The 12,763-nt window shown below is 42.4% G+C and overlaps 1 protein-coding gene and 1 long non-coding RNA gene across 6 annotated transcripts in view; both read right to left on the bottom strand.

Annotated features, from left to right (window-relative positions):
- TCEA2 (transcription elongation factor A2) overlaps nucleotides 1–1,723 on the bottom strand; it is a 34,418-nt gene extending 32,695 nt beyond the window's left edge. The window contains exon 1 of one of the 3 annotated variants that reach the window (XM_058174573.1): nucleotides 168–1,723. In XM_058174573.1, coding sequence (XP_058030556.1) covers nucleotides 168–568 — 401 coding nt within the window. In that variant the 5' untranslated portion in view covers nucleotides 569–1,723. The remainder of the gene's footprint in view (nucleotides 1–167) is intronic. The other 2 variants (XM_058174576.1, XM_058174574.1) reach the window with 2 other exon arrangements.
- Nucleotides 1,724–9,921: 8,198 nt separating this feature from the next.
- On the bottom strand, nucleotides 9,922–12,160 carry LOC131194037 (uncharacterized). Of its 3 annotated transcripts, XR_009154096.1 has the most exons (5): nucleotides 11,458–12,160; nucleotides 11,068–11,219; nucleotides 10,850–10,932; nucleotides 10,282–10,526; nucleotides 9,922–9,973 (listed from the first exon to the last, which is right to left on the bottom strand). It is a non-coding gene; the product is annotated as an uncharacterized LOC131194037 (long non-coding RNA). The 3 variants fall into 3 exon arrangements; XR_009154095.1 differs by lacking the exon at nucleotides 9,922–9,973 and having other exon boundaries at nucleotides 10,112–10,526; XR_009154097.1 differs by lacking the exons at nucleotides 9,922–9,973; nucleotides 10,850–10,932 and having other exon boundaries at nucleotides 10,112–10,526.
- Nucleotides 12,161–12,763: the final 603 nt, after the last annotated feature.

Raw genomic sequence — 12,763 nt, forward strand, 5'->3', positions numbered from 1 at the left:
GGGCGTTGCCATGGCAGCGGCGAGGACGGACCGGGGGGTTTTCCTCTGAGAAACTGGAGACGGCCGAGCAACGGGACTTGTCGGAGGTGGTGGTGCAGGGCGGGCCTCCGGACGGGTTCCTCCGCGGGCCGGGAAAGCGGCGGGCGGCGCCGGTGCCCCCCACTCACCACGCTCTTCTTGGCGACCATCTTGTCGAGCCGCTTGGCGATGCGCAGGACCTCCTCCTCCTCCCCGCCCATGGCGCTGGCTCTCCGCTCCGCGCTTTGGCCCCGGGGAGGAGGGAGGCGAGGAAACTCCGTCCCCGGGACGCTGCCGGCTGAGCCGCGGCGAAGAGCGGGCGAGCTGCTTTCGGTGACCACGGCAACGCCTCTTCCGGTTTGGCCGCTTGCCCAAAGGCATGCTGGGAAACGAAGTTCGCTTTTTCCCTGCAAAGGTGCCCGCCTCTCCCAGAGAGCCGTGCGGCGCTACACCTGTGCGTTCGCTTCGCACAGCCTTTCGGGAACTGCAGTCTCGCAAGAGGAGGCAGTTTAGGCTTTGCTATTGAGGAACGGACTCGGAATCCCAGCATTCTCGGCGGGTTCTGCGGGCGGGGGTGGTTGTTCGGCCAGGTTTTTCCCTTTGCGACTCCACCCCCACCACGTGGTTGTTGTTTGTTTGTTTGTTTGTTTTGCAAAAGGGACCGTTAGAGCCGTTAGCTTGGCCTGCAAAACAATCTGTGGGCCTTTTTCTTTCTTTTTTTTTCTTTTATGTACGCTTCGAGCCTATGTACCAAGACAAATTCCTTGTGTGTCCAATCACACTTGGCCAATAAAGAATTCTATTCTATTCTATTCTATTCTATTCTATGACTCATTAAGGGTTGTACCTTATGATTCTTGATGAACGTATCTTTTCTTTTATGTGCAGTGAGAGCGTATGCACCAAAGATCCCCACCCTGTCAAAGATCTTGGAGTTTTCGTATCAAATGATCTAAGTGCCAAAGCCCACTGCAACTACATAGCAAAAAAGGCCCTAAGAGTTGTAAACCTAATTTTACGCAGCTTCTTTTCTAAAAACTCTACACTACTAACTAGAGCATACAAAACATTTGCCAGACCTATTCTTGAATACAGCTCATCCGTCTGGAACCCATACCACATCTCTGACATAAATACAATAGAACGAGTCCAGAAATATTTCACTAGAAGAGTTCTTCACTCCTCCGAAAACAACAAAATACCTTATACCAACAGACTTGAAATCCTGGGATTAGAAAACTTACAACTCCGTCGACTTCGACATGACCTGTGTTTAACACACAAAATCATCTATTGCAATATCCTTCCTATAAAAGACTACTTCAGCTTCAATCGCAATATTACAAGAGCAAAAAATAGATTCAAGCTAAATGTCAACCGCTTCAAACTTGATTGCAGAAAATATGACTTCTGTAACAGAGTTGTTAATGCTTGGAACTCATTACCTGACTCCATGGTCTCTACTCAAAATCCCAAAATCTTCAACCAAAAACTGTCTACTATTGACCTCACCCCATTCCTAAGAGGACTATAAGGGGCGTGCATAAGAGCACAATAGTGCCTACCGTTCCTGTCCTATTGTTCCCTACATTATATCAAATTAATATAGTTGATGCATATTTTTTTACTTATATATATATATATATATTCTTCAAGATATGTTGTTTTATCTGTGACAATTGTTTGTGTATACTGTTGTGACAAAAATAAATAAATAAATAAAAAATTCCTTGTGTGTCCAATCACACTTGGCCAATAAAAAATGCTATTCTATTCTATTCTATTCTATTTTAATTCCGCCTATGGGTTAAGATGCCAAGCTAGGCGTGAGTTCTAATCCTGCCAGTTGCCTACTACTACTGACTACAGCTAGTCCTTGACTTAAAACCACAACTGAGCCCAACAGATCCGTTGCTAAATGAGATGTGTTTAGTGAATCTTGCTCCATTTTTACCACTTGTAAGGTTTTCGGGTGCAGCTCAGAATCTGATTAAACCCAATGAAAATGAACAGGAGGCAACTGATAAATCAGTTTTATTTCTGATCAGAAAGCAAAACTGGGCGACCCTTTTATCTCCCACCTTAAACGGAGCAGGCAGAGACAGAAAAGCAAAAGCCACTGCACAAAAACTTTTTCTCCAACTTCTTTTTTTAAAATTTATTTTTTTATTTATTAACAAAAAAGAGCAACAATACATAACATACATTAACATAAAACATGACAAAAAAGAATAACGATACATAACATACATTAACGTAGAACCTATGTTCCTTCTTTACATCAGCTTTATTTCTTTATTCCTCTCATATTTACATCCTTGTTCCCCTTTCGTTTCGTTTAATTAAACTTTTCTTTTTTGTCCCATTCTCTCTTATTTCTTTTTATCTTCTATCTATCCTTCTGACTATTCATTTTCTTTCATACCTTGCCATTTTATATACATGTATATACAAGCTTTTCACCTTTTTTCATCATCTTAATATTTCTAGTCTCTAGCCAATTCCCTAATTTTACATTTTCTAGCAATTTTCTGTAATCCTTTTTGATGTGGACCTCCTGCAACCATATCACATCTGCTTCTATTTTTTAAAAATTGTTGATTTTTCTCCAACTTCTTATCGTTTACATCAGGGGTCTTCAACCTTGGCAACTTTAAGCCTGGAGGACTTCAACTCCCAGAATTCCCCAGCCAGCTTTGCTTTGACTTTACATAGCCAGCCAGCTTTGCTATGACTTTACATAGTCATAGTGTTACAAACATAATCTCATATTGATTAGTTCATGCAAACCTCATAATTTTCTCAGTGCTCTGAAAACAAAGGACCTCAGAAAGGGAAAAAACATTTTCTGGCATATAGCGCAGAGCTTTCTTAGGGGGTGCTATCTCACATGAGTTACAACAGGCAGAATTCACATTTGGCATTTCACAAGTTACTTAGCTTAGGCTACTTGGCAGCCTGGAAGTTTTATCTATGCAGATAGAGTATTAGGTCACAATGGAGCTTCACTCTCGGCAACAAGGAATATCAGAAGTTGAATTAGGTACACTCTGTACATGCTCTAATCCTTTCACACTTTTCTTGTCACGGCGGTTAAGTGAATCACTGTAGTTTTAAGTGGCTTCCCCGTTGAACTTTGCTTGTTTGAAGGTTGCAAAAGGGGATCACATGACCTTGGGACACTGTGACCGTCATAAATCTGAGTCGGTTCCCAAGCATCTGAATTTTGATCGAGCGACCATGGGGGATGCTGCAAAGGTGGTAAGGGTGAAAAATGGTTAATGTCACTTTTCAGTGCCGTTGTAACTTCGAATGGCCACTAAACGAGCTGTTGTAAGTCGAGGACTCCCTATAGACAGATTTTCTCCGTGAGGATGTGTCCCTAACCTGGTCCTTCAAATCTTCCAACAGTCCACCCGTCACTCTGGCAACTGAGTTTATCCACCTGGCTGCTGGTCACCCTCTTCTCTTTCCTAGCAACTTTCCAGCATTACAGCCTTCTCCAGAACTGGATCTTCACAAAATGTGTCTGGAGTAGGATAAGGAGGGAATGCCAGAGAACAAGAAAAATTGCAGTCATGTATCCTGCAAATGTGTTGTGTTTTTTTTGAATTTTTTTTGAATTTTTTAAGAACAAACCACATACAAAATATTTTTTGAACAGAACATCAGTCAGGTACATAATTAAACCCAATTCAATTTTCACCCCCTCATTGTATAGTTTATCCAATGTATTTTCCTTTCCCCCTTAAAATTTTATTTTTTGCACATTTCTAACATAAAATTTGTTCTAGCCCTCTATCCTGAAATTAACACTTAAATCAAGTCTAGTCCCCCCGCTTTTTGCCGCCTTTCTTATCCCTCCCTTCTACATTAAAAACATATATCACAAATTTCTTTCTTTTCACTCTTCATAATCCTTACATTTCACAAAACAAATTTCTTGCCATAAATTATTATGTTCTTATATTTCAATGAGTTCTCTTCATATCTGTAACTTCATTACCATTCCTTTCTTATTCAGTGACAATTTCAACATTGTCTATTCTTAATAAAAGAGCAAGATAAAAAGGAGCAAACATTTCTCTTATATCAAAAAATTTCATGCTTATATTTGTATATTCTATCAGAAGTTTTAATCTCAAGTTATTTCAGTTAAATTGCATATGCTTAAAAATTCCATATCCATACAGGATCCTGCAAATGTTGGTGCGAATGGACTTGTTGAACTCTGTTAGGTTTGGGTATTGACGAGGCAGGAGACCAGGTTAGTGACAACAGCTCTTTAATATAGTGTGACCCAGCAAAACTCTGGAGAAAAACCTCTCCTTATATACACTTCAGCCTGAGGCTGCATCCAATCAGAAACGAGATATTTCCCGCCTAAAAGTCCCGCCAAAACTTACAGTAATACATTACAAACTCCACAGTCCAATCCTGAACTACAGTATGCCATTGTTTCACCTCTGTTATAGCACAGTGTAATCCAGAACATGAGCTGTTACTCACACCAAGTCAGAATTACTCTTTTATTTTCCTAACAGCGCATGGGGTGAGGTCAACAGTAGAAAGTTTTTGGTTAAAGCTTTTAGGATTATGGGAAGAGACCACAGAGTCAGGTAAAGTATTCCAAGCACTGATGATTCTGTTACAGAAGTCATATTTTCTGCAATCTAGATTAAAGCGGTTGACATTAAGTTTAAATCTATTAGTTGCTCTAGTATTATTGCAATTAAAGCTGAAGTAGTCTTTAACAGGAAGGACATTACAATAGATGATTCTGTGAATTAAGCTTAGGTCTTGTCGAAGGCGACGGAGTTCCAAGTTTTCTAAGCCTAGGATTTCAAGTCTGGTGGGATAAGGTATTTTGTTGTTTTCAGAGGAATGGAGAACTCTTCTTGTAAAATATTTCTGGACACGTTCAATTGTATTGATGTCAGAGATGTGGTGAGGGTTCCAAACTGGCGAGCTGTATTCTAGAATTGGTCTTGCAAATGTTTTATATGCTCTGGTAACCCTCATTCTCCACTCCATGTGGTCAGCTGCCCAGGACCTCAAACCCATGTGGTTCTGCTTCATCAATAAACCATCTTTCCAATCGGCCTCCATGTTTCCAGTGTCTTCCTCCCTGCTTGGAACTGAACCAGAAGGATATTTCTTCCAACAAACGAGTGACACACAATAAGTCACATTGAATCATTTGACCCAGAACCTTTGTTACAACGCATTCTAGGCAGCAACGAAGGCTCAGTCAAACTGCCCCACCCAATCCTCAGGAAATAACCCAACATTTCTCAGCAACCCATCAGCTTCCATTAATCATCTGGGTGGACAAGTATGTCTTTTTGGGGTAGAAGGACATTGGCAAGCCAAAAAACCCATCAACTTGTGACTCAGCCCACAACAGACGACTAATAATCATATCCTCTGGTATCAAATCACATCACAACAGCCTGATCATGCTAATACTAGTCCTTTGACCTTGAAACTTTAGTTGGTCTCTCTTACTAGCTTGGGATGAGAAGAAGACAACTTTGGACTATTAAGGACTGGGATGGTTGACTCATGATGTTATCGTGGTAAATTAGAAATTTGGAACAGATTTTAATCCAACAAAAAGGATTAGGGATGACATGATAGTACACCAATATTTGAGGGGCTGTCACAGAGAAAAGGGGTTCAAGCTAGGGTGAAATCCAGCTGGTTCTGACAGGTTCTGGAGAACCGCTAGCGGAAATTTTGAGCAGTTCGGAGAACCGCTAGTGGAAATTTTCAGTAGTTTGGAGAACCGGCAAATGCCACCTCTGGCTGGCCTCAGTGGGGTGGGAATGGGGATTTTGCAGTATCCTTCTCCCAAGAGTGGGGAGGGAATGGGGATTTTGCAGTATCCTTTCCCTGGAGTGGGGTGGGAATGGAGATTTTGCAGTATCCTTCCCCTGGAGTGGGGTGAGAATGGAGATTTTGCAGTATCCTTCCCCTGCCACGCCCACCAAGCCACACCCATCAAGCCACGCCCACAGAACCGGGAGTTTAAAATATTAGATTTCACCACTGGTTCGAGCTATTCTCTAAAGCAGGGGTCTCCGACCTTGGTCCCTTTAAGACTTGTGGACTTCAACTCCCAGCTTTGCTGGCTGAGGGACTGTGGGAGTTGAAGTCCACAAGTCTTAAAGGGACCAAGGCAGTGGTGGGATTCAGCCAGTTCGCACCACTTCGGGAGAACCGGTTGTTAACTTTCTGAGCAGTTTGGCAAACTGGTTGTTGGAAGAAATCATTGGGGCAGAGAACCGGTTGTTAAATTACTTGAATCCCACCACTGGACCAAGGTTGGATATCCCTGCTCCAAAGCACCAGAAGACAAGACAAAAAGTAACAGATGGAGACTTCTCAAAGAGAAGCAACCTAGGACTAAGAAGAGATTTCCTGACAGAACAATTAATCAGTGGATCTCTGTGCCTTAATCACTAGGCCTTTGGGACCTGTAGGTGCTCCATCATTGGAGGTTTTTAAACGATTGGACAGCCATTTCTCCAGAATGGAGAATGGATATCCTACTTGAGCAGGGAGTTGGACTAGAACAGGGGTCTCCAACCTTGGTCCCTGTAAGACTTGTGGACTTCAACTCCCAGCTTTGCTGGCTGAGGGACTGTGGGAGTTGAAGTCCACAAGTCTTAAAGGGACCAAGATTGGAGACCCCTGGACTAGAAGACCTCCAAGGTCCCTTCTAACTCTGTTATTCTTTTAAGTACAAATGAAATGATAAAGTCCTGACTCAAAAACAGAAACTGTGAGAGAAACCTTGGCGTTCCACTGGACGATCACTTACATACGAGCCAGCAGTGTGCAGCAACAGCCAAAAAAGCTAATACAATCATTGGTTGTATAAACAGAGGCATAGAGTCAAGATCCTATGTTGTATTAATACCGCTTTATAAAACTTGAAGGGCTGCCACAAAGAAGAGGGGTACAACTTATTTCCCAAAGCACCAGAAGGCAAGACAAGAAGCGACAGATGGAAACTCATCCAGGAGAGAAGCAACCTGGAATTAAAGAGAAACTTCCTTCCTCACAGTGAGAACAATTAACCGGTGGAATAGTTTGCCTCCAGAAGTTGTGGGTGCTTCATCACTGGAGGTTTTTAAGAAGAGACTTAGAATAACTTTATTGTCACTTTGAGGAGATGAGACAGCCACATTTCTGAAATGGTATAGATCAGGGGTTTCCAACCTTGGCAACTTTAACTCATAGAATCATCTATTGTAATGTCCTTCCTGTTAAAGACTACTTCAGCTTTAATTGCAATAATACAAGAGCAACCAATAGATTTAAACTTAATGTCAACCGCTTTAATCTAGATTGCAGAAAATATGACTTCTGTAACAGAATCATCAGTGTTTGGAACACTTTACCTGACTCTGTGGTCTCTTCCCATAATCCTAAAAGCTTTAACCAAAAACTTTCTACTGTTGACCTCACCCCATTCCTAAGAGGATCATAAGGGGCGTGCATAAGTGCACAAACGTGCCTAGAGTTCCTGTCCTATTGTTTTTCTTTTCTTCTTCCTATATATATATATATGCTTATACCTCCTAATATTTACTCATATATATGTTTATATATTATATAATCTTTTTGTATGATACTTACATATATTGTTGTAACAAAATAAATAAATAAATAAATAAACTTTAAGACTTGTGGACTTCAACTCCCAGAAACCCTCAGCCAGCTTTGCTTTGCTTTTTTTTTTTTTGCTTTGCTGGTTGAGGGATTCTGGGAGTTGAAGTCCACAACTCTTAAAGTTGCTAAGGTTGGAGACCCCTAGTATAGATAGAGTCTCCTGACAGGGTTGGGTTAGAAGACCTCTAAGGTCCCTTCTAGTCTGAAAGTCCAAGCTTTCCATTTCCTGCAGGAAGCGTCAGGACCTGGGAAATGCCCGCAGGTGGCACTGTTGTGACATTCAAGAAATATCCGGTCAGCTGCTGAATTCAGCTGCTAATCCTTCAGCACCGGCTGGGTCAGCTATAAGAGTTGTATTTTGCCCAAAGTCCATATATTATTACACTTGGGCAATTTTTTTAAAATTTGCATTTATATCCCGCCCTTCTCCGAAGACTCAGGGTGGCTTACACCATGTCAAGCAATAGTCTTCATCCATTTGTATATTATATACAAAGTCAACTTATTGCCCCCAACAATCTGGGTCCTCATTTTACCTACCTTATAAAGGATGGAAGGCTGAGTCGACCTTGGGCCTGGTGGGACTTGAACCTGCAGTAATTGCAAGCAGCTGCTGTTAATAACACAGACTGTCTTAGCAGTCTGAGCCACTCAAGGACCCTTGATTCCTTGAATGGTAGAGTGGGTTTAACAGTTCTATAATAATAATAATAATAATAATAATAATAATAATAATAATAATAATAATAATAATAATAATAATAATAATATCAGAGTTGGAAGGGACCTTGGAGGTCTTCTAGTCCAACCCCCTGCCCAGGCAGGAAACCCTACAACATTTCAGACATTTTCTTAAATATTCTTGCTCCTTGTTTTGGTTGTTACTGGAATTTGTCGGCCTGTCTCTCAGCTCAGGGTATGGAAGAAAGGAAGGGCCCAGAGTCGTGAAACTTATTTTGGGAAGGACTCAAAAATGGATCGCGGGCAGTGGCAGGTTTAAAAAAAAATTTCTACCGGTTCTGCGAGTGTGGCATGGCGGGCGTGGCTTGGTGGGCATGGCAGGGGAAGGATACTGCAAGATCCCCATTTCCTCCCAATCAGCTGGGACTCAGGAGGCAAAGAATAGATGGGGGCGGGGCCAGTCAGAATTTTTACTACCGGTTCTCCGAACTACTCAAAATTTCCGCTACCAGTTCTCCAGAACTGGTCAGAACCTACTGAAACCCACCTCTGATCATGGGTTATTAAGCCGTTGATCCTTTCCTATGAGATCAAGCCCCTTCGTAGCTGTCATAAACATCTCTCGTTGAGTGTAAAAAGAAGCACACTTGCAAGAGGTTCCTGGATCCCAGGCTCATGAAACAATACTGTGCTTTGGAGCAGTCAAATCACACTAACATAGCACATCAAGAGCACAGCTGCAGAAATGGTGCACTGCTGAATTAGGCTGTTGTGTCACTGCCAGCCCCAAAAATGATTTGCCAATAGAAAGGCTGACTCCAGATCTCGGACAGGCCAAAGTGATAGGAGGAGCAGAAGAGATCCGACTGTCGGTGTCACTTGTTATTTAGTATTTTATTAGTTTGTCAAACACGTACAAGATAGCAGGTATAAATATAAACATGGATATGAACGAAAGAAATGAATACAAATAAATGGGGGCAGTAGAACAGGGACGGTGGGTATGCTGATGAGCTTATGAATGCCCCCTTTACGGACCTCTTAGGAATGGGGTGAGGTCCACGATAGACAGTTGAAGGTTGAAGCTGTGAGGGTTTGAGGATGTAACAATGGACTCAGGTAGAGCATTCCAGGCGTTGACCACTCTGTTGCTGAAGTTGTATTTTCTGCAATCTAGTTTGGAGCAGTTTACCTTGAGTTTTGTACCGATTGTTTGCCTGTGTATTGTTGAGGTTGAAGCTGAAGACGTCGTTGACAGGGAAGACATTGTAGCAGATAATTTTGTGTACTGTGCTTAGATCATACCGCAAGCGGCACAGTTCCAGATTGTCCAAGCCCAAAATTTCAAACCAACACTCCAGAAGATAGGCTCAAGATACAGAAGGATCTTGACAGACTTGAACATTGGGCGCTATCTAACAAAATGAAATTCAACGGTGAAAAAAGTAAGGTTCTATATTTAGGCAAAAAAAAAAAAAACCCCAAATGCACAGGAACAGTATATGTGGTACCTTGCTCAATAGTAGTACCTGTGAGAGGGATCTTGGAGTCCTAGTGGACAACCATTTAGATATGAGCCATCCGTGTGCAGCAGCTGCCAAAAAAACCAACACAGTTCTGGGATGCATTAACAGAGGGATAGAATCAAGATCACGTGAAGTGTTAATATCACTTTATAAGGCCTTGGCAAGGCCACACTTGGAATATTGCATTTAGTTTTGGTCGCCACGATGTAAAAAAGATGTGGAGACTCTAGAAAGAGTGCAGAGAGGAGCAGCAAAGATGATTAGGGGACTGGAGGCTAAAACATATGAAGAACAGTTGCAGGAACTGGGTATGTCTAGTTTAATGAAAAGAAGGACTAGGGGAGACATGATAGCAGTGTTCCAATATCTCCAGTACCTTGATTCCAGTACCTTGATGTATCTTGATGGAGGTATCTTTTCTTTTATGTACACTGAGAGCATATGCACCAAGACAAATTCCTTGTGTGTGTCCAATCACACTTGGCCAATAAATTCTCTTCTCTTCTCTTCTCTTCTCTTCTCTTCTCTTCTCTTCTCTTCTCTTCTCTTCTCTTCTCTTCTCTTCTCTTCTATTCAGGGGTTGCCACAAAGAAGAGGGAGTCAAGCTATTCTCCAAAGCACCTGAGGGCAGGACAAGAAGCAACGGGTGGAAACTAATCAAGGACAGAAGCAACCTAGAGCTAAGGAGAAATTTCCTGACAGTTAGAACAATCAATAAGTGGAACAACTTGCCTGCAGAAGTTGTGAATGCTCCAACACTGGAAATTTTTAAGAAAACGTTGGATAGCCATTTGTCTGAAATGGTGTAGGGTTTTCTGCCTGGGCAGGGGGTTGGACTAGAAGACCTCCAAGGTCCCTTCCAACTCTGTTATTATGATCGACCTGCCCTTTGGAAAACCTGCCATTCAGACTGCCGGCTTTTGTTTGGCTTTTTTGAAAAGTACCTGTGATTTATCTCCCCAGCATCCCAAAGGTCCAAAGGCTTTATTAGTGTTGCGCTGAATGGAAGGTGTTCCCGGGGCGTTCCCTGAATCGGGATAGAACAGGAACCAACGGGAAAGAAAGGAACAATTTAAAAAGGAAGGAAGGAAAGTGTATGCAGAGCCCTGCATAAAAAAAGCCAAATGAAATAATGAAATGAAATGAAATGGCTGGCTCTCACCTTGTTTCCTGGCATCTGATGCCAACTGAGGCCGCTGCCAAATTCCCTTCCTCTGATTCCCCCGACAAGAATTGCTTTGCACCGCTGAATTTCGAAATAGATTTATTTGGATGGAAGTGCTTTTGACTCAGTAGGGCTTCTTTCCTAAATACCTTAAAAAATATATTTGTTTTATGAAACTTGATGGTAAGATAAAATACAAATAGGACAGTGGTGGTTTTCAAAAATGTTTTACTACCGGTTCTGTGGGTGTGGCTTGGTGGGCGTGGCATGGCTTGGTGGGCGTGGCAGGGGAAGGCTAGTGTAAAATCTCCATTCCCTCCCCACTCCAGGGGAAGGATACTGTAAAATCTCCATTCCCTCCCCAATCCTCTGAATACAACAAAATACCTTATGCCACCAGACTTGAAATCCTGGGTTTAGAAAACTTAGAACTCTGCCGCCTCCGACAGGACCTGTGTTTAACTCACAGAATCATCTACTGCAATGTCCTTCCTGTTGAAGACTACTTCAGCTTCAAATCACAACAATACAAGAGCAAACAATAGATTTAAACTTAACGTAAACCGCTCCAATCTTGATTGCAGAAAATATGACTTCAGTAACAGAGGTGTTAACGCCTGGAATGCACTACCTGACTCTGTGGTCTCTTCTCAAAGTCCCCAAAGCTTCAACCAAAAACTGTCTACTATTGACCTCACCCCATTCCTAAGAGGTCTGTAAGGGGCGTGCATAAGAGCACAAACGTGCCTACCGTTCCTGTCCTACTGTTGCTTCATGCTTATGCTTATGTATGCTGTTATGACAAATAAAATAAATAAAATAAAATAAATAAATCCAGGGGAAGGATACTGTAAAATCTCCATTCCCTCCCCACTCCAGGGGAGGATGCTATAAAATCTCCATTCCCTCCCCAATCCAGAGGAAGATTACTGCAAAATCCCCATTTCCTCCTGATTAGCTGGGACTCAGGAGGCAGAGAATAGATGGAGGCGGGGCCAGTCAGAATTTTTACTACCGGTTCTCCAAACTACTCAAAATTTCCCCTACCGGTTCTCCAGAACTGGTCAGAACCTGCTGAAACCCACCTCTGAAATAGAAGCCAAAGTTTGGGAAGTTAAAGGGGGAAAAAAGCGACTTATGTCTGTTTTTTTTCTTTCTTTCTTTTTTCTTTCTTTTTCTTTATTTACATTTATATCCTGCCCTTCTCCGAAGACTCAGGGCGGCTTACAGTGTATAAGGCAATAGTCTCATTCTATTTGTATATTTTTACAAAGTCAACTTTTATTGCCCCCCCAACAATCTGGGTCCTCATTTTACCTACCTTATAAAGGATGGAAGGCTGAGTCAACCTTGGGCCGGGCTTGAACCTGCAGTAATTGCAGGCTGCTGTGTTTTAATAACAGGCTTCTACAGCCTGAGCTACCACGGTCCCCTTTCGCACGATCAAAATTCAGATGCTTGGCCACCGACTCGTATTTATGACGGTTGCTGAGTCCCAGAGTCATGCGATGAAATTTGGGCTCAATTGCGATCAAGGTCTACCTGTACGTCCTACCCTGGATGGACGTTTTCCAACTCGCCTCCCGGCTCTTCCAGAAGGGCTGGTCAGCCTGTGGAGTCCTTCAGACATGCGGTAGCAGCTGAGATGGAGTCGCCAGGACGCACCTCCTGAATAGCAAAGCTGCCTGCCAAC

Source organism: Ahaetulla prasina, chromosome 3 (genome assembly GCF_028640845.1).
Source record: "Ahaetulla prasina isolate Xishuangbanna chromosome 3, ASM2864084v1, whole genome shotgun sequence".
Taxonomy (NCBI): domain Eukaryota; kingdom Metazoa; phylum Chordata; class Lepidosauria; order Squamata; family Colubridae; genus Ahaetulla; species Ahaetulla prasina.